Raw genomic sequence first — 26,155 nt, 5'->3', positions numbered from 1 at the left:
TTTAACCTAATCTAATACCCCTATAAAAACAAAAAATCCCCCCCCAAAATAAAAACAGCTAATAGGATGAGAACTGCTTAAATCCTATTGGCTGATTTGAACTTTCAATAGAATTTAAGCAGCTCTCATCCTATTAGCTGATTTGAATATTTCAGCCAATAGGAATGCAATGTTACCCCAATATAAAAGTGGTACCTTGCATTCAAGCTTCAGTGTGCGGCGGACGATTGCATGAAGTGGAGGCTTCGTGCTGAATGTCGCTGCAGGTCCTGGTCAGCTATGCACCGCCACTGCTCCACACCACTGGGATGAAGATAGAAGATGCCCCCACCATGGATGAAGATGTTGCTGCCTGGATGAAGACTTCTATCTGACTGGATGAAGATGGATGTCCGGACTTCAGGAACTGTGAGTACATTTTCTGGGGTTAGTGTTAGGTTTTTTTTTTTTTTTTTAGATAAGGGATTTTTTTATTTTAAAGGACGCAAAAGAGCTGATTGCAAAAGAGTGGATTGCCCATAGAAATGCCCCTTTAGGGGAAATGGGTAGTTTAGTTTTTTATTAGACTTAGGTTTTTTTTATTTTGGGGGGTTGGTTGGGTAAGGGGCTTTAACTGTTAGGGGGTACTTTGTTATTTTTTTTTAGATAAAAGAGCTGTTGAACTTAGGGCAATGCCCTACAAAAGGCCATTTAAGGGCTAATGGCAGTTTATTGTTAGATTAGGGGTTTATTTTGGCTAACTAAGTTTATTATTTTTTGTAATCTTAGTGTTTTTATATTTTTCGTAATTTTAGTTTTATTTGTTTTTTGTAATGTTAGATCATTTTAATTTTTCATCATTTAATGTTTTTTTTGTAATTTTTTTATTTTTATTTCTAGTTTATTTATTTTTTTAAATAGTAATGTTAAGTTAAATTTATAGCTTAAGCTTAGTTTTTTATTTCACAGGTAAGTTTTTATTTATTTTAAGGTAGTTATATTGTAATGTCACTTTAAATTTAGAGGGGTTTTAGGTTTAGGGGTTAATAGTTTGATTTAGTGTTTTGCGATGTGGGGGCCGGCAGTTTAGGGGTTATAAGGTTTATTATAGAAGTAGCGATGTGGGGGGGGAGCGGTTTAGGGGTTAATATGTTTATTATAGTAGTAGCGATGTGGGGGGCTGGCGGTTTAGGTGTTAATAGCTTTATTTAGTGTTGGCTATGTGGGTGGGCAGAGTGCGGACGGAGAGTTGGGTAAAGGCTAAAATGCTAGCGGTATAGCTGTACCACTGCAATTTGTAATATGGGAGACCAGCATGTTCCGCGCGCAATTGCTAATTTTTCAGCGGTATAGCCGTACCGAAAAACTTGTAATTTTGCTGATTGTTAGGTGGAATCAGACTGATATACTTAAGGAAAGTTCTCCTTTGTGAAAAGCACAATTGGGCTAAAAGAAGCTAATCCCAGGTGGTAACCGGGCCATATAACAAGCCACTGAGCTGTTGTTGATTTCTCGCATATTCTTTCTATATGTATTTAATTACCAATAATGTCTGACCTGATCTCCCACCATTTCCATCCTAACCTACAAAACCCAACTACAAAATAAAAACAGTAAAACCACCAGTTATAAACATCTCTGCTACACAATCATTGGATAAGCCCACACTAAATTTAATCATGCACACAACTTTACCATGGGCAACTAATTTCTGTCTGATCTCTTTTCGCAAGTCTCTTTCATCATCAGCTGACACTATAATTTTCTACTGCTATTGAATGCCATCCGCATGTCTAGCTACCAAAACAGATGCTCTACTGACATATCGATAGACCCTTATACTCTTATGCATTTGTGACCTTACTCCATACCTTCTTTATTAAACCTACAAGAAAAAAAAGTGTGACTAGATGAACCAGTAATTAGTAAAGTGATACATACATATATAGCTATGAGTAAATCCCTATGGCCCCATTTATTCTAAAATAACTACCATCATCATTTGGCCCCACACTTGTTAAATGGACAGTCTAGTAAAAATTTAATTTTCATGATTCAGATTTTTGTTGTCTATTCTTTGTTAAAAGCTAAACCTAGGTAGGCTCATATGCTAATTTCTAAGCCCTTGAAGGCCGCCTTTTATCTCAGTGCATTTTGACATTTTTTTTTTTTTTTTTACAAATTGTTTTTATTGAGGTTATGCAATAAACAAAAACAACAGGGTTAAACCACCTACATATCAATGTCGGCAATTCAGGTTTCACTGATACATTAAATGTACAACATATATTAGAAGTATGACCTTAATTAGAAAGTTGGTATAAAGTTTCAGCGAGACACAAAAACAGCTAATAACACCTGTACATAATTAACATACAATATATATGGTAAACCTCATATTTATCGATTTTTCATATATTATCAAATATCCCCTTTCACTCTTAATGAAACTACTCACAGACCTTCACCCTCCTGTAATAAGTTAGGGTAATCTAAGGCCCCTCAAAGTAGTGCCTTTGTCAAGGAAGGTATTTACGGGGAAAAATAAACAATAACATAGGATTTCCATAAGATATATTTTCTAATGCTTATTCAATAAGATTAAGGGAGTATGGGGGGGAGCACAAGTGACACTGGGAGATTGATACGCTCTGTAACCTTTGGAGCTTTGGTATATAGGGATGTAAGAGTTATAATCATAATAATCTGTTTCCCTCACAATGCAAGGGTATCTATTACGGCCAGGGAATGAACAGGGTCTGTATAGGACTAATATAGGGAGATAACAAACTAGTTCCCTATAATAAATGCCCTACTTGCATGTTCTAGATCTGTCAGATTATCTTATGGTATGAGCGTGAATTATAGGTTGAACTTAAAACTAAATTCCAGGCATATGATACTATATAACTTATACATAATAGAACTCGCATACCTTATCATAACATATCCTTAATTAACCTACCCTAAAATGCTACCGAGTATTATTTATAAGAACTTATGTGAAGTCAACTAAGAACTGAGGGATTTGGAATAGATATAGCCAATCAGAGATAAGCTTATAATGGCTGGTATTAATATAGATATCTCTTATAGTCATCACTTACGTTTTACATGGCAAGTGACAAGTAATAAGACATGGAATTCTTAAACTATACAGGCTTAACAAAATTTAACTATTTATGCAGATCTGGACATCTCTGCCTCGGCCGCAGGCAGAGAACCCTTATGAACTGACTCTTTAGTATAAGCCGACCATACTGAAGAAAAATCTCCAAGATACTAACTACATCCATACCAACATTTAATCTTTCCCCTAGTAGGAGGTTGTGACCCTAGGCGAATTATTTGGCTCAGTACTAGCTAGAGGGCAGACATGTACAGTAAGAAATAAAATGAAAAAGTACAGACCTTCACACGGAGTGAGAGATCCTAGCCACTTAGAATATGGTATAGGTTCTTGTGAGGTAAATAGCGAAATATGTAAACCATAAACAGAACAGTAATAAGTGTAAAACCACTTAGGAATATTACTTCTAAGGGAAGTCTCAGTATACTCTTTGGGGTAAATATTAATGTACTGAAGGTTAAATGCTCTAGTACCCCGTAACGTAAGTGTATTCTCTAGGGGAGGCATGCAAACGTTAAGAAGGGTAGTGTAGTAATCTACATTCACATATTAATAAACAATTTCGAACAACTCTATTACTAACTGAAATGAACTGTTAAATGCCAAGTAAACGAGTGGGTACAAGTCCTGTGTAGCTTAACAGTATAGCTTAGCAAGATCCCAGTCGCTACACATCTTCTGGTGTTTAGCCCACCCCAGACGGCCAAGGCAAATGATTCCCTGCACCAAACTGATAGACAGTCTCCGAGCCCTGACCCCAGTGAGTTGCCACTTCCATTAGCCAAAAGCATAGCTCACTTGGGGTTTTCCATATAAGTCTCCTCGTCGTTTGACTGTTATAGGCATCTGACTCAGCAGTTTTAAAATAGGCAGACAGGACCAGCAAGTTCTGTACAGCATGACCCGTAATCACCCAGTCCATTTCTTTAGGTGGGTTAATTACGCTCTCGGGTGTTATTTCAATCCTCCTCCGTTCCCTGATCAAAATAGGAGTTATGCATTGAGGCTCCAAGGCAGCACAGACCGCCGTGGAGTGGGTTGTATAGTGATCGGACTCTACAACATCTGACCCCTCAGATTGGAATGCCTTCTCTAACGTCAGAATGAATGTCTCCTGGAAGTTATCTAGAAGGTTGGTCAGTTCACTGAGGATGTAGGCAGCTGATGCCATGACTCGCCTGTGTCTAGCGATACTACCGGTCTTATGAATCCGGGCAGTAGCAGAGGATCTCTGTATGCTGTGCTCTCCGTAAGTCCCGGGTCTCTAGTTAGTTAGTGCATTGTTGCGGTCAGTTTCGCCCTGTGTGTTGCACCTTCCAGTCCTGCTGTGAAGAGTCCAACTAGTGCTCACCTAGAGAGTGCCACTATGACTCCGGAGCGATGCCTCTACCCTCCGGTCAGAATGTGGAGATGGAGTTCTATGTAATCTGGAGTACGGGTAATAAGGCAGCAGCATGTTAACTGCATAGGTGATCCTGCACATAACTTCCCACTTCTAAGTGCCCAACTTCCCCATTTAGCAACAATAGAACTGGACAGCACATACGGCTGTTATTCCTGACATATCAGGACTCAGGAAGGGTAAATGAGGAGCCAGGTCTGTTACTAGGCCTCCGCTGCGTTCCTCATCTATTCCGGTCTGCTTGGCTGGAATTCAAAGTTAAAAAACACAAAAATCCGTTCTTCAGATATTAATCTACAAGACAGTTGTAATTCCAGGCATGGATTATAAATTTGAGAAGCGATAGGCAACGGATCTATCAGCTCCCGGATTCAGCTAAAATTAAAAGTAGCCATCTTGGTCGGTGTTCGGACCCGCCCCCGCATTTTGACATTTTTAACTAGCTAGACAGCGCTAGTTCATATGTGTCATATAGATAACATTGTGCTCACTCCCATAGGGTTTATTTATGAGTCAGCACTGAATGGCTAAAATGCATGTCTGTCAAAAGAACTAAAATAAGGGGGAAGTCCTTAGAGGCTTAAATACAAGGTAATCACAGAGGTAAAACAGTATATTAATATAACTGTGTTGGTTATGCAAAACTGGGAAATAGGTAATAAAGGGATTATCTATCTTTTTAAACAGTAAAAATTCTGGAGTAGACTATCCGTTTAAATCTATATTCCAGCATACATATGTGCTTAAGACTCTTATATCATTAATTCCAAAGCCTGCAAAATCTTCAAGACAAACAGCAAATTATAAACCTATATGTAAACAACACAGAAATAAAAATGTATGCTAATGTATTAGCAAACAGAAGTTAAAAGGACATACAGCACTTTGAGATTTTAAGAATAATATTTAATTAGATGAATTATAAAATCTTGTAATACACTTCCAATGTTTTAATTTTGCACCCTTTTCTGGTAATTTAATTTTGGCATAGTGGGTTTTCCAGTCCTGAGATTTGAGAGTCTATACCTCATACTTCACATGCCTAAACCTGTTTCATAATCGCAGAACACAATGACAGTGGCAAACCTTATCAATTCCAGAAACAATTCCAGAAGTAGTGAAATGAGATTGGCCATTGAAAATAAATTGTGAAAAGAAGATGTTAATTCAAAACATTTTCACACTCAAATGATACTGCAAGATAACATAGACATCTCCAAATTACAATGTGTTAATGTCCTTTTAGAAATATAATCAAATTCATAAAAAACAAGCTGACATTTCATCTCAGGACATGAGGCAAGAGACAATATGGTTCTTGGCCAACGTCATCTTCAGTACACTAACAATCATGGTGCTCTTGCTGTAGCAGAGAAGTATTTAACCATACTAATTGTCCCTATATCAAACCGATGTCACAGTGTTTTGGTTTAAATATTCTAAAAATATTGTTGGAATATAAAACAAGCTAACTACAACTGTGAAGTTAAATATTGTGTTTTGAGACTCCTTTAATATTTCAAATGACACGGTCTAAGTTGACTCTTTTGCTTGTCACTCTTTGTGCATTAAAATTCTGGAATTTAAAACCACAACATATGAGGATTCCAAAAAGGTCTAGATATCTTTCAGTTATCACTGTATGTTAAAATTCCATTTAAAAAGTAATAAATTTCCTAACACTATGGGGATGTTTATAAATGTGTGCACCAATGCCAGTAAATCCAAAATAATTCAATAAGATAAAAAATATAATTTCCAAAAAATGGTAATCCAAAACTATAATATATTTTGGATTTTTTTATCTTAACTAAGAATTACAGTTGCTCTCCTTAAGGTATATGAAAAAAGTAATAAACTTGAATACACATAAAAAGGGGATAGGATTTACAAATTATAAAAAAATGAAGATATGCAGTATGCCTAGAAAGCATTGTTGATCGTCACACTTGTATAAATGTTTAAATGTCAAGCCGTGGATAAGAGTAAAACAGCTATAGCAAACACAAAGTATTTGGGAGTTCAGTGCTTGCTCTTGAAAAATTATATATCTATTACTTAATACTCCATACTTTAGAAACAATTATTAAAAGGGCATTAAACACTTTGAGATGGTAATATAAAATGATAATTTGTATATATCAAAACAACTCTGCCATATACTTTCATTATTTATTTTGTCCCATTTTCCTGTTATTCCATTTTGAAATTGTGAGCTTTTCAGTTCCTGTTAGAAATTGGAGTGCAGAACACTGTTATATTCCACACAGCCAATGGCTGCATACTCTAGTGACCTATTTATAACCGTCCCTAATTAGTCACAGCAAAGAAGGTAACCTAAGTTACAACATGACAACTCTCACTTACATGCCCCATTAACCCCATTACAACCTACACTATTAACCCCTAAACTAACCTAACACCAATAAATAAAATTTAAAAAAGCACAAAAAACAAACAGCAGTAAAACAAAGTAATTTAAAAAACACAAAATACATTACCAAAAAACCTACAAATAAAAAACACACAAAAAATCTACCAAAAATAAGGACCATCAACGAACTTAGCCACAAACAAACACTAGCAAAAAAAAACTAGCCACAAAAGCAATCACCAAATAAACCTAGCAAACAAATTCACCCCAAAAAAACTTACAGCGTTAAAATAAAAACCTTCATACTCACCATCCTGAAGTCTTCATCTGTTGTAATCCAATACGAGGTAATTAATTAAAATATAAATAAATAAATAATAATGGCGAAAAAAAACAATTAAGGACCCGCAAAAATCCATGGATCCTTTTCTTCATCAGTTGTACAGCCCCACGATTCTGAAGAAGAAGAAGGAAAAAAAACATAAAAAAGCAAAAAGGCCCAAAAATATCAAAGGCCAAAAAGTAAAACCACGGGTCCTCTTCTTTTCTTCATAAGTTGCACATCCAATGGATCCAGGTAATGAAAAAAGCATAAAAAAAACAAAAATGCCCCCAAAAAAATCAATGAGGTGCCAGTTGTAATCTTGGCTGCTTCAGCAGTGGACTTCCATATCAATGATGACAGCAGTGGTGCTCCCTAGTGAAGGTTCCTTAAGGGGAGGCGATGGGGAGGACCACTGCTTTCACCATTGACCGGGAGCACCACTGCTGATGCTGCCAAGAACCTTGTGGCCCTTCGTGGATTTTTTGGGGGCCTTTTTTTATGTTTTTTTTATCGCCCAGATCTATTGGATAAACAACTGATTAAGAAAAGAAGAGGACACTTGTTTTTTTTTGGTGTTTGATTTTTTTGGGCCTTTTTGCTTTTTAACATGTTTTTCTTTTTTCTACAGGTTCGTTGGGATGTACAACTAATGAAGAAAAAAAAGAGGATCCGTGTTTTTTTCGCTGAGTTTTTTTAACACTGGATTTTTTCTTTAGGGGGGGGGGTTCCTTCATCTGGAACGTGGATTACATATGACTTAAAAAAAAATATAAACACTGGATTGTTTATTTTTGGTGTGTTTTTTTCCTTTATCTGGATTGAGGATTACATCTGATAATAACTTCAGGATGGTGAGCATAAAATATTTGAGATATATATATATATATATATATATATATATATATATATATATATATATATATATATATATATATATATATATATATATATATAATCCAGAAAGAGTGCACTCACCAGGACTTTTAAAACAATTTATTCTTCAAATGTCATTTGAAGAAAAAATTGTGTTAAAAGTTCTGGGGAGTGCACTCTTTCGGAATATTTGCATACTTTCTGTTGCACCCTGGGCGAATTGTTCACTGGATTCTAGAGTGCTTGTCTGTTTGGTGATATATATATATATATATATATATATATATATATATATATATATATATATATATATATATATATACATACACACACACATATATACATGTGCATGCATGGAAAAACCCAACAAAAGAAATTAACAAGACATGCAACCTTTCTTTAAGTGAGAAAAGTTTGATTAAGAAAAGTAGAGAAATCACAGAAAACCTTTTCTTTCTTTTTTTTTTTAGCTTTATATTGTTATGTAGGCATCTCTCCTTCACATCAAAAACCTGCATAGCAAGATAAACAGTTTCTCAGGATAAAATATAGAGGAACCTTGCAGTAGTGATTAGAAAGTTAAAAACTATCGGCTAGACTATGAGTTTTGCGTTATGAGTAAAAAAGCAGCGTTAAGGCTCATAACGCTGCTTTTTCACTACTGCTGCTATTACGAGTCTTGTAGGTACAGCTGTCCTGCACACTTTTTTGGCCATACCACAAATTAACTTACGCAATCTGCATAAAGTCTTTTTTCAATGGGACTTCCATAGCGCCGGTTTTAAAAGCTTTTTTTTTTAGGCCAAAAAGTAAGAGGTACAGCCTATCCCGCAAGATTCGTAACGCAATCTAAAGTCAGTAGTTATGAGTTTTACGCTACAAAGACGTAGCATAAAACCCATAAATAAAGTGTTAAAAAGTACACTAACACCCATAAACTACCTTTTAACCCCTAAACTGAGGCCCTCCCGCATCGCAAACACTAAAATAAAATTATTAACCCCTAATCTGCCGCTCCCGACATCGCCGCCACTAGAATAAACATATTAACCCCTAAACTGACACAATCCCGCCTCGCAAAAACTAGTTAAATATTATTAACCCTAATCTGCCGCCCCTAACATCGCCACAACCTACATTACAGTTATTAACCCCTAATCTGCCGCCCCCAACATCGCCGCCACTATACTAAAGTTATTAACCCCTAAACCTAAGTCTAACCCTAACCCTAACTTAAATATAATTAAAAAAAATCTGAATAAAAATTCCTATCATTACCTAAATAATTCCTATTTAAAACTAAATACTTATTTGTAAAATAAACCCTAAGCTAGCTACAATATAACTAATAGTTACATTTCTAGCTAGCTTATGTTTTATTTTTATTTCACAGGCAAGTTTGTATTTATTTTAACTAGGTAGACTAGTTACTAAATAGTTATTAACTATTTACTAACTACCTAGCTAAAATAAATACAAATTTACCTGTAAAATAAAACCTAACCTGAGTTACTAACACCTAACATTACGCAACAATTAAATAAATAACATAAATTAAATGCAATTACCTAAATTGCAAAAGAAAAAAACACTAAATTACACAAAATAAAAAACAAATGATCAGATATTTAAACTAATTATACCTAATCTAATAGCCCTATAAAATAAAAAAGCCACCCCAAAATAAAAAAAAACCCTAGCCTAAACTAAACTACCAATAGCCCTTAAAAGGGCCTTTTGCGGTGCATTGCCCCAAAGAAATCAGCTCTTTTACCTGTAAAAAAAAATACAAACAACCCCCCCAACAGTAAAACCCACCACCCACACATCCAACCCCCCAAATAAAATCCTAACTAAAAAAACCTAAGCTCCCCATTGCCCTGAAAAGGGCATTTGGATGGGCATTGCCCTTAAAAGGGCATTTAGCTCTATTGCTGACCAAACCCTAATCTTAAACTAAAACCTACCTTATAAACCCTTAAAAAAAACTAACACTAACCTCTGAAGATCCACTTACAGTTTTGAAGAACCGACATCCATCCTCAACGAAGTCGGGAGAAGTCCTCAGCGAAACGGCAAGAAGTCCTCAACAAAGCCGGGAGAAGTCTTCATCCAAGCCGGCAGAAGTGGTCCTCCAGACGGGCAGAAGTCTTCATCCAGACGGCATTTTCTATCTTCATCCATCCGGCGCGGAGCGGCTCCATCTTCAAGACATTTGGCGCGGAGCATCCTCTTCTTTTCGACGTCTTCTTGCCGAATGAATGTTCCTTTAAATGACGTCACCCAAGATGGCGTCCCTTGAATTCCGATTGGCTGATAGAATTATATCAGCCAATCGGAATTAAAGGTGAAAAATTCCTATTGGCTGATGCAATCAGCCAATAGGATTGAGCTTGCATTCTATTAGCTGATTGGAACAGTCAATAGAATGTGAGCTCAATCCTATTGGCTGATTGGATCAGCCAATAGAATTGAAGCTTAATCTTATTGGCTGATTGCATCAGCCAATAGGAATTTTTCACTTTTAATTCCAATGGGCTGATAGAATTCTATCAGCCAATCGGAATTCAAGGGATGCCATCTTGGATGATGTCATTTAAAGGAACATTCATTCGGGAAGAAGAAGTCGAAAGAAGAGGATGCTCCGCGCCGGATGTCTTGAAGATGGAGCCGCTCCGCTCTGGATGGATGAAGATAGAAGATGCCGTCTGGATGAAGACTTCTGCCCGTGTGGAGGACCACTTCTGCCGGCTTGGATGAAGACTTCTCCCGGCTTCGTTGATGACTTCTTGCCGCTTCGCTGAGGACTTCTTCCGGCTTCGTTGATTATGAATGTCGGCTCTTCAAAACTGTAAGTGGATCTTCAGGGGTAAGTGTTAGGTTCTTTAAGGGTTTATTGGGTGGGTTTTAGTTTTAGATTAGGGTTTGGGCAGCAATAGAGCTAAATGCCCTTTTAAGGGCAATGCCCATCCAAATGCCCTTTTCAGGGCAATGGGGAACTTATTTTTTTTAGTTAGTATTTTATTTGGGGGGTTGGTTGTGTGGGTGGTGGTTTTTACTGTTGGGGGGGTTGTTTGTATTTTTTTTTACAGGTAAAAGAGCTGATTTCTTTGGGGCAATGCCCCGCAAAAGGCACTATTAAGGGCTATTGGTAGTTTAGTTTAGGCTAGGGTTTTTTTTATTTTGGGGGGGCTTTTTTATTTTGATAGGGCTATTAGATTAGGTATAATTAGTTTAAATATCTGATAATTTGTTTTTTATTTTGTGTAATTTAGTGTTTGTTTTTTTTGTAATTTAGGTAATTTATTTAATTGTTGTGTAATGTTAGGTGTTAGTGTAACTCAGGTTAGGTTTTATTTTACAGGTAAATTTGTATTTATTTTAGCTAGGTTGCTAGTAAATAGTTAATAGCTATTTAATAACTATTCTACCTAGTTAAAATAAATACAAACTTGCCTGTAAAATAAAAATAAAACCTAAGCTAGCTACAATTTAACTATTAGTTATATTGTAGCTAGCTTAGGGTTTATTTTACAGATAAGTATTTAGTTTTAATTAAATAGGAATTATTTAGATAATGATAGGATTTTTTATTTAGATTTATTTTAATTATATTTAAGTTAGGGGGTTTTAGGGTTAGACTTTTAGGTTTAGGGGTTAATAAATTTAGTATAGTGGCGGTGACATTGGGGGCGGCAGATTAAGGGTTAATAATATTTAACTAGTGTTTGCGATGCGGGATTGCAGCGGTTTAGGGGTTATTATGTTTATTATAGTGGCGGCAATGACCGGAGCAGCAGATTAGTGGTTAATAAGTGTAGGTAGGTTGCGGCGACATTGGGAGCGGGAGATATGGGGTTAATAAATATAATGCAGGTGTCGGTGATGTTGGGGGCAGCAGATTAGGGGTTAATAAGTTTAATATAGGTTTCGGCGATGTCCGGAGTGGCAGATTAGGGGTTAATAAATATAATGTAGGTGTCTGCGATGTCGGGGGCAGCAGATTAGGGGTTAATAAGTGTAAGATTAGGGGTGTTTAGACTCGGGGTTCATGTTAGTGTGTCAGGTGTAAATATAAATTAAGTTTCTCCATAGGAATCAATGGGGCTGCGTTACGGAGCATTACGCTGCTTTATTGCAGGATGTTAGGCTTTTTTCAGCCGGCTCTCCCCATTGATGTCTACGAGGAAATCGTGCACGAGCACGTACAACCAGCTCACCTCTGACTTAAGCAGAGCTGGTATTGGAGTGCGGTATGGAGCACAAGTTTGCTCTACGTTCACTTCTTGCCTAATAACGCCAGGTTTATGAAAACCTGTAATACCAGCGCTGTAGGTAAGTGAGCGGTGACAATAACGTGCAAGTTAGCACCGCCCCCCTCATAACGCAAAACTAGTAATCTAGCTATTAGATTTTTCTTAAACTCTTTACTCTACATTGGATTTTTTTCTTTCAGTATATTTTCTCATTAATAAATAGTCTTTGTAATTATATAATTATGATTTGTGCAGAAGCAAATATAACACGATAATAATAATAATAAAAAAATGTTAAAAGACAATCTTACCTTACTAGCACCAGGGAGTAGGTGTAATTTCACATATGGATCAGCAAGCCCATTGTGGTCCATTGGCTTTAGGCCCTAAAATAGAATGTAGAAAAAAGTAATAAAACTTCTTCTTATGCTGTCAGAAAAGATTTCAGTTAATTGATTGAAGAAGCGTTTTCCAGCTTTTTCCATTAAGAAGAAACAATTATTTTAATTACAAAATAACAACAAAGTAATATTTGACAATGAAAGCAATATTATGGAATAGGTAGTTCAGATTAAAAGATATCAACCAATAAAACAAAAAATACTGCTACTCTCCATAATATGTGTATAAACAGTATATATATATAGTGACGTGCAGTAATAGGAGGCAGGGGAGGCAGCCCTGTCAAACCATAAAAAAGAAAAGTTTTTAATGATTATTTAAAAAAAAGTGTGTTTTTCTGCATTAAATGTTTCTGACCACGCCCCCCATGTACGCCCCCCACCCCCTCAGCTAGCAGCACCAGATGCGATCCTAATCATCCCAGAATCCTTATCCATCATCCATGTTGCGCAATTAGGAGGCAGTGAGCCATTCAGCTGCCCTCCATTGATTGCGCAACATGGATGCTTCATAGTGTTGCTGGCTCACTATGAGCTAGCGCCACCTAGTGGTATTTCACTGGGCACATACAACACTCCAATAGAGGCGGTTCTCCAAACCGCTTCTATGATGAAGTTAATGCTCAGCCAATCAGTTGTCAGCGCTCCCGGGGAGGTGTGCCGGGAGTGGACAACGTGAGTGATGTCGGACTGATACGGGCATTGGCGGTAACACTTGTGAAGCAGGAGGGAGCTGCTGCCGAGTGCCGAGTCCTCACGTGGGGTAATTTTAATGTGCACGATGGCTCAAGTTAGTACTTTAATTTAAAACGTATTGCCCCTGCTGCCTGTGAGAGTGGTCTATACCGTGCAGGCTTCTGAGCAATGTAGTAGATGGGCAGAGTTGCAATGTCAGGAACACCTTAGATACTGAGTGTGTCCTGCATGCAGCATGTAAGTAGATCCACATCATGATACCTAAATATGATGCATATTGCACTGTAAAGACAGGTGGCCAGAGGAAGAAACACAGGGAATGTGCACAGCACGTGAATTTGTACATGCTGTGTATATTCCCAGTGTTTCTTCCACTGGCCACCTGTCTTGAATAGCTGCAGGCAAGTTCCTCCCGGCATCCTCTCGGCATCTGCAGGTCAGGAAGGGCTCCATCCAGACAGTCCACTCTGTCATTTGTGTTATCAGTTACTAAGCTCCGTCGGTACTGGCTGGAACTGCTGCTGCCTTTTCTATGAGTATGTATCCTATACAAGACTGCTTAGTAGTTAGTACATTGATTTATGCTGGCAGGAGCATGTCTGCATATCGTATGGCTTCTGGAGCTTTAGGTTGACTGTTAGATTTCAAAATAGCAGATTTGACATTTAAATGAACGATTATGGTACTCTATTGTGTAAACCATGTGTCACTTCTCTGCTGCAGACTATAACTAGTGATCATCTATATCTTATAAGAAGCTGTTTGTGACAGTACAATTGATTCTGAAGGTGGTAAAAACGTTGTCCTTCAATGGATCACTTTACAACCACATTTAAAAGTAATAGAAATATTTTGGAATTCCTTCCTGATTATTAAGAACCTCCTCTTCATCTTATCTCCAGCTATTGTGTTAGATTTTTTTTTAAGCGGGTGTTTACTAACTCTGGATAGCAAAGCTCAAAATATAATACCAAAATCAAAATAAAAAACAAACAATTAAAGCAATGCAAGTTATTAAAGCAGCCTATCAAATTTTAAAAAAAGAACAAATATCCCCTAACCCACCTGTTAATGTAACTTAATACAAATATGAACGTTTTATTTACACAAATAATAGCAATATATCTACTATAAGGGAGGAATCATCAAAATATAAGGCTATATAGGCTCTGGTGCCAATTTGTATGCCCTTTACCTGGGTATGTCAGATAGGAAAGTTATGAGGGGTCTTAATTGCAGCCTGCCTGCCAACAGTGTACATAACAGCCAGTCAAGTGCTTTCTTCCTCCTGTTTTTACCTCTTAGACTGTTTTATTTGAGATATTTAATTTGTAGTAGTGTGTAAATACCACTCTTATTAACACTGCTGTTTACTCAACCACAAAAAGGCTCTGTTCATTATCATGTTAAAATTAACAGGTCATTGCCCTTTAGTTGCAAGTTCACAACCTTCACTGAAGAGCTAGAATGTAGAATGCTAGCCAGGAAGAGTACAGAGCATTTATTTTCTTTTTTTTTCTGTAAGCAACTTTTTTCTTTCTTTGCCTGCCTGTTGTAGATTTTTTTAAACCATGTTACGTAATTATTTGTAATTTTGTTTTTTTGGGGTGGTGTAGATTTTGCTTCTCTGTAGAGGAAATATATTGGTCCCTTTACATGTATCAGTTTAAATATATTAAGGATTTTCATGGTATGTAAAAGCCAAAATGTGCACTTAATTTATCAATTTTTCCCAGGAATATATACACTCTCTGTGCTAATCTGTATAATGTATTATGATGACCTATGAACTGATTATTTTCCTTTAGGCACTTTTAGCTTTATGTGTAGATGGATGCTTAAATTAGTCAAATCTGTGCTTTACCTTTACATTAAAGTTAGAAACCTTTATCTTAAAACCCAAATTTTTTCTTTCATAATTCAGATAGAACAAGCAATTTTAAACAACTTTCTAATTTACTTCATTCTGTTGATATCCTTTGCTGAAAAGCATATCTATATAGGCTCAGTAGCTGCTGATTGGTGGCTGCATATAGATGCATTGTGTGATTGGCTTGCCTTTGTGCATTGCTATTTCTTCAACAAAGGATATATAAAGAATGAAGCAAATTAGATAATAGAAATAAATTGGAATGTTGTTTAAAATTGTATCCTCTATCTGAATCATGAAATAATATTTTGAGGTTTAATTTCCCTTTAATGATTCAGATAGAGTCGGCAATTCTAAGCAAATTTCTGATTTCCTCCTATTACCAATTTTTCTTTGTTCTCTTGCTATTTTTATTTACAAAGAAGGAATATAAAGCTTAGGAGCCAGCCCATTTTAGGTTCAGCACCCTGGATAGTGCTTGCTTATTGGTGGCTACACCACACGTCACTGATATATATATATATGTATATATATATATATATATATATATATATATATATATATATATATATATATATATATATATATATATATATATATATATATATATATATATATATATTTGATTAAATAATAAGAAAGAAAAAGGACAGGATTTTTCCAAATCCTGAAAAAAGTGAGGGGATACAGCATTCTTTTTATCAAAGGTAATCCAATTTATTAGGTTAACAAACGCTATTCAGAGGGAAATTGCGTTTTAAGTGAAAAATTAAATATATAAACATCCACACATTAAAAACCAGATATGTGCACAAAGCTGGCCAGCCACTATATAACGATATAAAACTTCATATAAATGCAAGATAGCTAAAATTCATTATTAGCACCAGTGAGTGAAATCTATTATAATGTACACAGCAGTATACATAAAAAATAAACACATATATCCCAAAGCTGAACAAACTTATCTACTAGCAACATAAGGCAGATGTAAAGTTCATCAAAATGTGGCTAATCAAGCCCAATGCCTCAATGTAACAAACATGATCTGAGAATACAAGTCCTCAAAAATATGTTGCAGAGTATGTCACATGTCAGAGTATACGCAACAGAAAGTTGAGAGATGCATGCAGTGTATAGGTAAATTGTAGCTGTAGTTATTACTATTTGCCTTTAACAAAACCAAAACCATCAGAATGAAACAGAAGTTTCATGGATTGAACAAACAGCTTACGTAAACAGGTGTCCTCTAATTACTCCTCTGGAATCCGTATCTTTAGACGCTTAGTCCAGCACAGCACGCACGCATTTGGCTATACGTCAGCGAAGGTCAACGATCAGCTGGATGTTAAGAGGACCCCAGTACAGGTTTGTGAGTGTGTCCGGACGTACTTGATCGGCACTCCATTACCGGTTTCCCCTTGAGAACTGCTTTTCTTTTTCGTCAGCTTCTCCTTCAGGGTCAGGTGTGACGTCACCTCTTAGACCGACTTTTTTTCCTCACTTATTACAATGGATGTTCCAATGTTCCAATGGTTTTTACAATGGCTGGTACAAGCTTTTAAAATGGCATAGGGTTTAACTTCCCCCAATGTATCTCTTACAATGTGCGATTCCATGGGCATAAAGTACAAGAAGTATATAGGTGGCTTGGCAGTAGAATGTGCAGCATAATCAGGAGCTAGCCTACGCACGTTTCACCCCATGTTGCTTCAATCAGCAGGGGCTTCGTCAGGGCTAATTACTGTGGTACAGGTGCTTCCTTTTGTACCTGTTGGCCCCACCTACTTTCATGATGTCACTATTATTATCAGTTTGTACAATTTAAACCAATAGTAACTAAATTATTCCTAAGCAAACATCAAAAAGACAAACAGCTAATTACATGAAATCCAATATATAAAAATGTACATCCTTAGAGACATTCACTCCATCGTGAGAATTATTTAAACAGGCATATTTACATATGTGATATGGATTTTTAGAACCTTAATAACTAAAAAATGATGATTTAACCTAAACACAATTGTGGTGACATTTTATCACTGGAATATTAAAATATAGCTCACAGATTTTATACCTGGCAATTCACATAGCTGGTTTTAAAATTGAAAATTCAAGTAGTTCTTTGGCCTAGTGTCTGTCTTAGTAGGATACTCCCAATAGCCTTTGAGTGGCATTTGAAAAACCACTCCCTATTGAATTGGGGTATAAAAAAACTGGAACACTCTCTATCTCCCCTCTTTCTTATCCTGTTCCTGAAAGGATGGCTGGTTTTGGACACACTGGAGAATGTGTCTAAGTATATTCCTTGGATAAAATCCTGTGATTATTTTAGCAGTGTTGCACAAATTGCGGTTATAGTAGAAGTTGCCCTATAGTAATTATTTGGACTGTTGTAAAATAGATGTGTATATATACCTGTAAATCTTTCTCTTATTATTAACATATATTGATTCCTAATAAACTCTTTGGGGAAAAAAATGGAGACCTTCTTTTTAACTATAATCACAATATTATAGTATTTCATAATGCAACATTATAGGATTTAAGCAGCTCTCATTCTATTGGCTAATTTGAATTAGCCAATAGAATGAGAGCTTCTTAAATCATATTGGCTGATTTAAATAGCCAATAGGATTTTAGCAGCCCTAATTCCTATTGGCTGATTCAAATTTTTCAGCTAATAGGAATGCAAGGGATGCCATCTTGGATTGCGTCACTTGCATTCAAGTTCCAGTGTGCGGCGACCGCCTGAAGAGAATGCTCCCCGCCGGATGTCTTCAGGATGGACATTCTCCGTGTCCATACAAATGCACTTTTCAGGGCAATGGGTAGCTTAGGTTATTTTATATAGTTTTTTTATTTGGGGGGGTTGGTTGGGTGGTGGGTTTTACTGTTGGGGGCGTGTTTGTATTTTTTTTCCCAGGTAAATGAGCTGATATCTTTAGGGCAATGCCCCACAAAAGGCCATTTTAAGGGCCATGGGTAGTTTATTGTAGGCTAGGGTTTTTTATTATTTTGGGGGGGCTTTTTTATTTTGATAGGGCTATTAGATAATGTTTTTTTTCGTAATTTAGTGTTTGTTTGTTTTTTGTAACTTAGTGTTTGCTTGTTTTTGTAATGTAGTACTTTTAATAATGTTTAGAATTATATTTAAATAATTTTAGTAGGGTTAGGTTTTTTAATATATAATTTAGTTTATTTAATTGGTAGTTTAATTTAATTGTAGTATAATAGTTAGGGTAGGTTAATTAATAGCTTAAAAATTGTTTATTTTAATTCTAAAGGTAAGTTTTAATGTATATTAAGATAGGGATGTTGTAATTTTAATTTAAAGTTAAGGGGTTGTTAGGTTTAGGGGTTAATAGCTTAATTTAGGTTTTTGCGATGTGGGAGGCTGACGGTTTAGGGGTTAATAGGCTTAGTTTGTGGTGGTGACGTGGGAGGCCAGAGGTTTAGGGGTTAATAAGTTTATTTAGTGGTGTCAGTGTCGGGAAACGGCGGATTAGGGGTTAATAGCATTATGTAGGTGGTGGTGATCTCGGGGCGGCAGATTAGGGGTGTTGAGACTCAGGGTTTATGTTAGGGTGGTAGGTGTAAACGTAACTTGTTTTCTACCATAGAAATCAATGGGATATGCTTCCTTCTCGGGCAGCATCGAACATACGCTTTGGTGCTTTCAGACTCCCATTGATTTCTATGGCATCCGCCTCAAGGGTGGCAGATTGAAAACCAGGTACGCTGTGTCGAAAAAGATGCAAGCGTACCTTCTAACTATTTGATAAATGGGAAAAAGTGTCAAATAGATCCGAATGTGTATTCGGAACATCTGTAATGACATAAGTATCGATCTGCATCGGATTGAGATCGCAGGATAGTATGTTACGTCATAAATTTCAACATTAGAGAGATTGGCTCACCCATGTGTTCAGTTAGAAACCATTAGTGCATTTCTACTCCTTCAACAAATGATACTAAGAGAATTAAATAAATTAGATAATATAAGTAAATTAGAAAGTTGTTTAAAATTGTATTCTCTATCTGAATCATGAAAGAAAAATTTTGTGTTTCATGTCCCTTTAACTTTAATCCATTTAAATGAGTACCCTTTAAACAATTCAAAAATAATTTTGGAATTAAATATATGCATTCTGTTGTCAGTTTCAAAATTCCATTCCTTTCTTAATGTCATAAAATTATTTGACAACCTGTATATTTATGGAAGAACATATCGGGGGTAGCCCTATTATTCCAGACCAATCAGTGGCCTCAGCAAATTAGATAAAATAAGAGAAAAGCTTTTTAAAACTATAGGAACCTAGGTTACAAAATGAAGATGCCCCATTACTTTATAGCTACTAGAATTGTACACTTGTTTTTTAATATTTAAAAAATAAAAAAGCTAATGTATTTTTTTAATAAATACAACAGCTTATTCCTCTGAGTAGTTGTTAAAAGTCAAGACTATGGGGCCAAATTATCAAGTTCCTAATGGAGCTTGATGCCCCTGTTTCCTGCGCGGGTCTTCAGGCTTGCCGGAAACAGCAGTTATGAGTCTCAAGACTGCTGCTCCATAACTCGTCCTCCGCCTCTGAGGCCGTGGTCTGCAATCCGCCCAAGCCTATATGATCGGTCTGATTGACATCCCCTGCTAGCGGCCTATTGGCCACGAATCTACAGGGGGTGCATTGCACAAGCATTTCTAGTGAATTGCTTGTGCAATGTTAAATGCCGACAGCATATGATGTCGACATTCAGCGATGTCTGTCAGACATGATACACTACAGCGTATCATGTCGGACAGACATTGATAAATTGTCCCCTATAACACAGCATGTGGTAATTAAATACCACATGCTGTGGGCATTTATCGATGTGCAGTGCACATGATCCCCTATATCGGATCATGTCCTCTCGCAATATAATAAATATGTCCCATTATCACTACATTGTAAAAGCTCTGCATACAAACAATTTTTTTTTTTTTATTTTGTTATTATAATTTTAGTTTACTTAGCAGTCCAGGAACATACCTCTTGAGAAGCCTTGAGTATTTATCTTGTCTCTTTTGCTATTACCAGATAAGGTCAGATATAAAAGAGCTTCTCCACTGATCAAGTAATCACTGTGCAGCACGTATGAGGACCAGGGATCTGAATCTAATGGGAAACACTCCAGCTCCTTGGGGAATGGAAAAATTACAAAATACAGGAAAATCATGATAACACATGTTAAAGTTTGGGGTGAAAAATGCTACGTGTATATTTGATTTGGAATTGTTAGTTAACATCTATGGTTTATTAGTCAATATGACTGCTCCCATCATACACCTCACCAAAGCAAAACACCTAGTTACAGTGACACAGCAAGGCAGAGGAATACTGTGTTGCACATTATTTTGGCAACAAATTAAGCAGATTCTTCAAGGTTTGATCTTGGAACTGTATTCCAGACATGAGGGAACACCCAAGGAAGTTGTTGCCCAAAGAACAGCAGTATGCTACAATAGAAAAGGAATGCTTAGACGTTAAGATGGATATGGAAGTTCTTACATATTATTTGCTGGGCAGAAATGTCACCCTTGTCACAGATCATCCCACATGTATTTATCACACTAGGTTTCCCACATTACCCGCACTTCATCTGAATCTGCAGCTCATGTAAGGTTTGACCTGTCTTCAGATAATGACACTGCTTATGGATGAATACCTAAATATAATTATGTTTGCTCTGGCCTGATTATTGGTTACTGCTTTACATTACTTGTGTCTTAATATCTGTTTATGACACTGTTTGCTTATCCAACTGTGTCTTCTGGTAATTGCTACAGTTTAACCTTTTGCAGCCTAAATACCTGTTTATGACTACTATGGTACTATTGACTTGACTGTAATGTGTGTTCTAAATAAAAGCCTGACAACCTACCTCTTTATTACATTAGCAATTTTTATCTTCAAACAACATATAAATGAAGATGGAGAACTTGCATACATGTATTTCTGTATCAGTGCAATATAACACAATTTTATGCTGGCACCACATTTCCAGATATATATCAGCATGTGTGTAAAACAAGCCAATTGCACATATCTAGGTAGATCATTGCTCATATTTTGCCTGATTATCTATCTCTTTTTCCTGTCTTCATTCGTTGTGTCTCTTTTTTCCCCAGATAATTTATTTTTTGTAGTTAATTTATTTTCTTATTTGGTTTACTAGTTGCAATCAGTATATCATATAAATGAAAATCAAGTGTTTTATAAATTCACTAATAATCACCCTTCAGAAGAAATAGGGATACATATTTATTGTAAAAACATATATCAGTCTTTAATATTAATCTAGTTATAATTTTGATAGATATTATATAATCACACATATTTTTAATATATGTATTTTTAATAATATTTTGTGCTATATTAACTATACATCATACTTCAATAATGGAGTGGACAGACACAGTTGCTAATCATGAAATCTGAACATCCTACTTTGTGGTGAATGGGCATTGGAACTATATACCCACTGCACTTATGTACCACTCCACAAAGAAGTCCTTATGCAATGCCATCCCCTGCTTTTGTGTAAAGAATTGCAAGAGAGGGTTCTGTCAATCATACTGAATGAATGGTTTATAGTTTTTTATGGTGGTTACCTCAGTGATGGTATAGAGGGTAAGAAGCAGCTCTGCGGAGTGGACAGACACAGTTGCTAATCATGAAATCTGAACATCCTCCTTTGTGGTGAATGGGCATTGGAACTATATACCCACTGCACTTATGTACCACTCCACAAAGAAGTCCTTATGCAATGCCATCCCCTGCTTTTGTGTAAAGAATTGCACAAGAGAGGGTTCTGTCAATCATACTGAATGAATGGTTTATAGTTTTTTATGGTGGTTACCTCAGTGATGGTATAGAGGGTAAGAAGCAGCTCTGCGTCTTACATCATAAAAAGCAAGTTCACATGTTCTAGCCTGCCCTGTAAGGGCTCAAAAGCAGCATCTGCCGCTTTGAACAATTAGACTGATATGATAACAAAAATAAGCTATTTTTGCATGGCTTTTAAAATAACAAAAATATGTACAATACTTTTCAAGTTACTATTTAAATAAATTGCTAACTAAACAAATCAGTAAAACACAACTCCTGTTATAGAAATAAAGCTGCATTTAAAGCATCAAACCATGGCTTAGTTTAGTAATACAATCTAATGATTTTTAGATTGGAACAATAAATGCTTTAGAAATAGATTCAGCAATAAACGGATGTTTGGCAGTCATACTCAGTCATTATGCTACTTTGATTATGTTGCTGTTGCCTTTTTTTTTATCAAGAGCTTCCGCACAGAAAATCGTTTCCTCTGTATATTTTTCTCCTAAATATTAATCATGTTTGATCCTACAAGAGAACAGGCAAAACAACCAGGTAATCTCTTTCAAGTGAGATATGAGGAAGAAAGATGTAATTTTAGACTAACATTTAGAATACACAAATGGCTGAAACAAAAGATTTCAGTCCTGCAATGTAATGGTTAATGTTTGTTTTAAAGAGTTTAAAATTTAATTTAAAATTTCAGTTAAAAATCATAGGCAGAAAGTCATTTAGTGGATTGTGCAAGCTCTATCTATTGAGCTGTGTAATTGATTACTTTGAGTATGGGCGATTTGACTTCAGGGAGATCACTTTACTTACAAAAACAGAACCTTAAAGGATTGTGGGGTGAGAGGAGGTGGTAGTTAGGCATTTATTTCATATACATAGACCCTGTGCCAAAGCCAGACTGGCCCACCAGGGTACTAGTAATTCTCCATGTGGGCTGCTTTGGCCAGCAAATAAGCCATAACAAGGTATTGCTGTACCCCATATTCAATTTCTCAGTTGAGCAGATGTGTCCACAAACCTTGCTGCTCCTAATCAAAGAATGGTCCTATATGGTGCTTTATTGGAAAAATACAATTTTCAGATAAAACAGAAGGGAACAAAATACCTTTTGGAAGGTTGGAATTATAAAGATCCTCAGTCTGGGGTCTTATGCAGGCATATTGCTCAGAGAGGGCATCCCTCAGGGGCAAAAATTCAATTTGATATTAATTTATGTGCTTTTGGTTATTCCAACAACCAGGAGTTCCTGCTAAATATTATGTGTAAAAACAAATACCTGCAAGTTGTCTTCTGCACATGATCTGGCAATGTGTGCAAATTCCAATCCCAAAAATATGAATTGGCATCTATGGGTGCAAAGGACTCCCACAAATAATCAGTAAAGAGTTTTCCTTTACTTAATGTCCATTTGCTCTATGGGAGGAACATTATCACATCTCATTTCCTTTGAGATTGGTAAATGTAAGTAGGATTATTTTAAAATGTGTTCCCTCACATTATTGCTGTCAATATACACTAAATTGGTGCCTTCTACTACTGTTGGTATATTAAAATTTGTGTATAGACCCTTTAGAATAAATACAAAGGGAATAGAGTTTGTAACCCCTCCAAAAGTCCCTCAGGGATAGACATATGTATCAACATTGTCTAATGCAAGGAAAGTTATCTAAAAATAATAAAGGAAAGAAAAAGAATCATTATTTGGCACACTAACACAATTGTATAGGAGGGTGTCACTAACAATCTACACTATAAAGAAGGGCGTGGAATCGTTAAAACTTAACTTTTATTGGGTCAATAAAAATAAACACCCGACATATTAAAATATTAAAAGACATATAGACAAAAACAATTAGATCAGCACAAAAATGGTGAATATCCCCATTGACCAGTGTACTGTGAGTACAAAAGGTCCCTATCAATAACTCCAATGCCAAACGGCCTGTCTGGACTTTCACTGTACTCCTGGTCAATTACTTAAAAAGACTGGGTATCTCCGTGCTGCAACCAAGGTGGCTAACAAAGGACAAAAATTATCATAGAGGATAGCAGTGGCAAATTGAACCCTCCTTTCATTGATTTTTATAGTAGATGCAGCACAGAGATACCCAGCCTTTTTAAGTATTTAACCAGGAGTAATGTGAAAGTCGAGACAGGCCATTTGGCATTGGAGTTAGTGATAGGGACCTTTTGTACTCACAGTACACTGGTCAATGCGGATAATCACCCTTTTTATGCTGATCTAATTGTTTTTGAAATAATATTGGGTTCTTTTTTTTAATTTCTGAAGTGCTGATTATCCAAGAAAACAAGTAAGTTGTTAGCTGCTTTTCACACAATCTGTTTATTTTTTGGTTTACTTTGATTTAACATATTTATTTTTACTGAAGAAGCACTGTTTAATATCCATTTAATGCCATTAGTCATAGGATTTTTTAATTATTTAGTTTTAAGTTATTATATGTTATATATGCAGAGTGAATAACCAGCCGTGTTGCCTATTTTTTCTTCATTATACGTGTGGTTTTTGCAATTGTGTTTGCAGTGCAATTTGACTTTTGTTGCATGGGCCTATACATGACAATGTGTTTGTTTGTTGTTGTATCCTGGCAACTAGCAACCAACTGTGTGAAGGATTTGGTCACACCTTTATAATATCAGTCACTGGGGTCAGGTGCACAGTGTGGAAAATCTTGCAGGTATTAGAGATAGTAGAATATTTATAGGGGCTTATCTGCAGGTGGTTTGTTAATTTGCTGATCCCATTTTAAAAGGTCGCAATTAAGTGCCTGAAATGCCATTATTATTTGGTAATGTCTTTAAGTATTTTTGATATATTTACGGTAAAAGACTTCTGATGTTTTATTTCTGAGTGAATTTTGCTTATTTTCTGTCATTTCTGGGACTGATTTTAAGTATCTATCTATCTATCCATCTATATAAATATATCTATTATTATTATCGGTTATTTGTAGAACGCAAACAGATTCCGCAGCGCTATAAACATAGGCGATATACAAGGTAGCAATTATAGGGATCAAATGGGTAGAGGGCCCTGCCGAGAGTCGCACTATTGTAGCCAGCACTTGTGAAGGTATTCTGCAAGCAGTTGGGCTCTTAGGCTTACATTCTAAGGGAGTTCATGGTGGATAGCAATGGAGGAGAGGAACTGTTATTAGGAAAGGTTAGTCTAGGTTGTATGTATCCCTGAACAGAAGAGTCTTTAGGGAGTGCTTGAAGCTTTCAAAACTAGGGGAGAGTCTTGTGGAGCAAGGCAGAGAGTTCCACAAGATGGGAGCCAGTCTAGACAAGTCCTGTAAATGGGAATGTGAGGAGGTAACAAGAGGAGGAGAGTAGGAGGTTGTGAGCAGAGCGAAGGGGACAGGAGGGAGAGAATCTGGAGACAAGGTCTGAGATATAGGGGAGCAGTGCAGTTGAGGGCTTTGTATGTCAGAGTCAGAATTTTGTGTTTAATCCTAGAGGCAAGAGGAAGCCAGTTAAGGGATTGGCAGAGAGGTGCAGCAGATGAAGAGCGACGTGTAAGGAAGATAAGCTTGGCAGATGCATTCATTATGGATTATAAAGGAGCTAGGCAGCAGCTAGGGAGACCAGAGAGGATGGAGTTGCAGTAGTCAAGGTGGGAAAGCATGAGAGAGTGAATTAAAATCTTAGTTGTTTCTTTTGTAAGGAAATGTCTAATTTTAGAGATAATTATAAGGTGGAATCGACAGGATTTAGCCAAAGCCTGAATGTGAGGATTGAAAGAAAGATCTGAGTCAAGTGTGACCCCAAGACATCTGGCATGCGGGGTAGGGGTAATAATGGAATTATTATAGAGAGATGGGGGTGGAAATTTTAGAAGAAGGGTGGAAAATAAGGAGCTCAGTTTTGGAGAGATTTCGCTGAAGGTAGTGAGAGGGCATCCATGAAGAGATGTGAGAATGACAGTTAGTGACACAGGT

General features: G+C 36.4%; 1 protein-coding gene across 1 annotated transcript in view; it reads right to left on the bottom strand.

Annotated features, from left to right (window-relative positions):
• Positions 1-26,155, bottom strand: part of DOC2B (double C2 domain beta) — a 1,640,761-nt gene that overhangs the window by 860,058 nt on the left and 754,548 nt on the right. The window contains exon 3 of the mRNA XM_053707380.1: positions 12,651-12,725. Within this exon, the coding sequence (XP_053563355.1) occupies positions 12,651-12,725 (75 nt within the window). The remainder of the gene's footprint in view (positions 1-12,650; positions 12,726-26,155) is intronic.

This window comes from Bombina bombina, chromosome 3 (genome assembly GCF_027579735.1).
Source record: "Bombina bombina isolate aBomBom1 chromosome 3, aBomBom1.pri, whole genome shotgun sequence".
In the NCBI taxonomy this organism is placed as follows: domain Eukaryota; kingdom Metazoa; phylum Chordata; class Amphibia; order Anura; family Bombinatoridae; genus Bombina; species Bombina bombina.
Note: the sequence above shows the minus strand (reverse complement) of the source record. Positions and strands in the feature narration are given on the sequence as shown.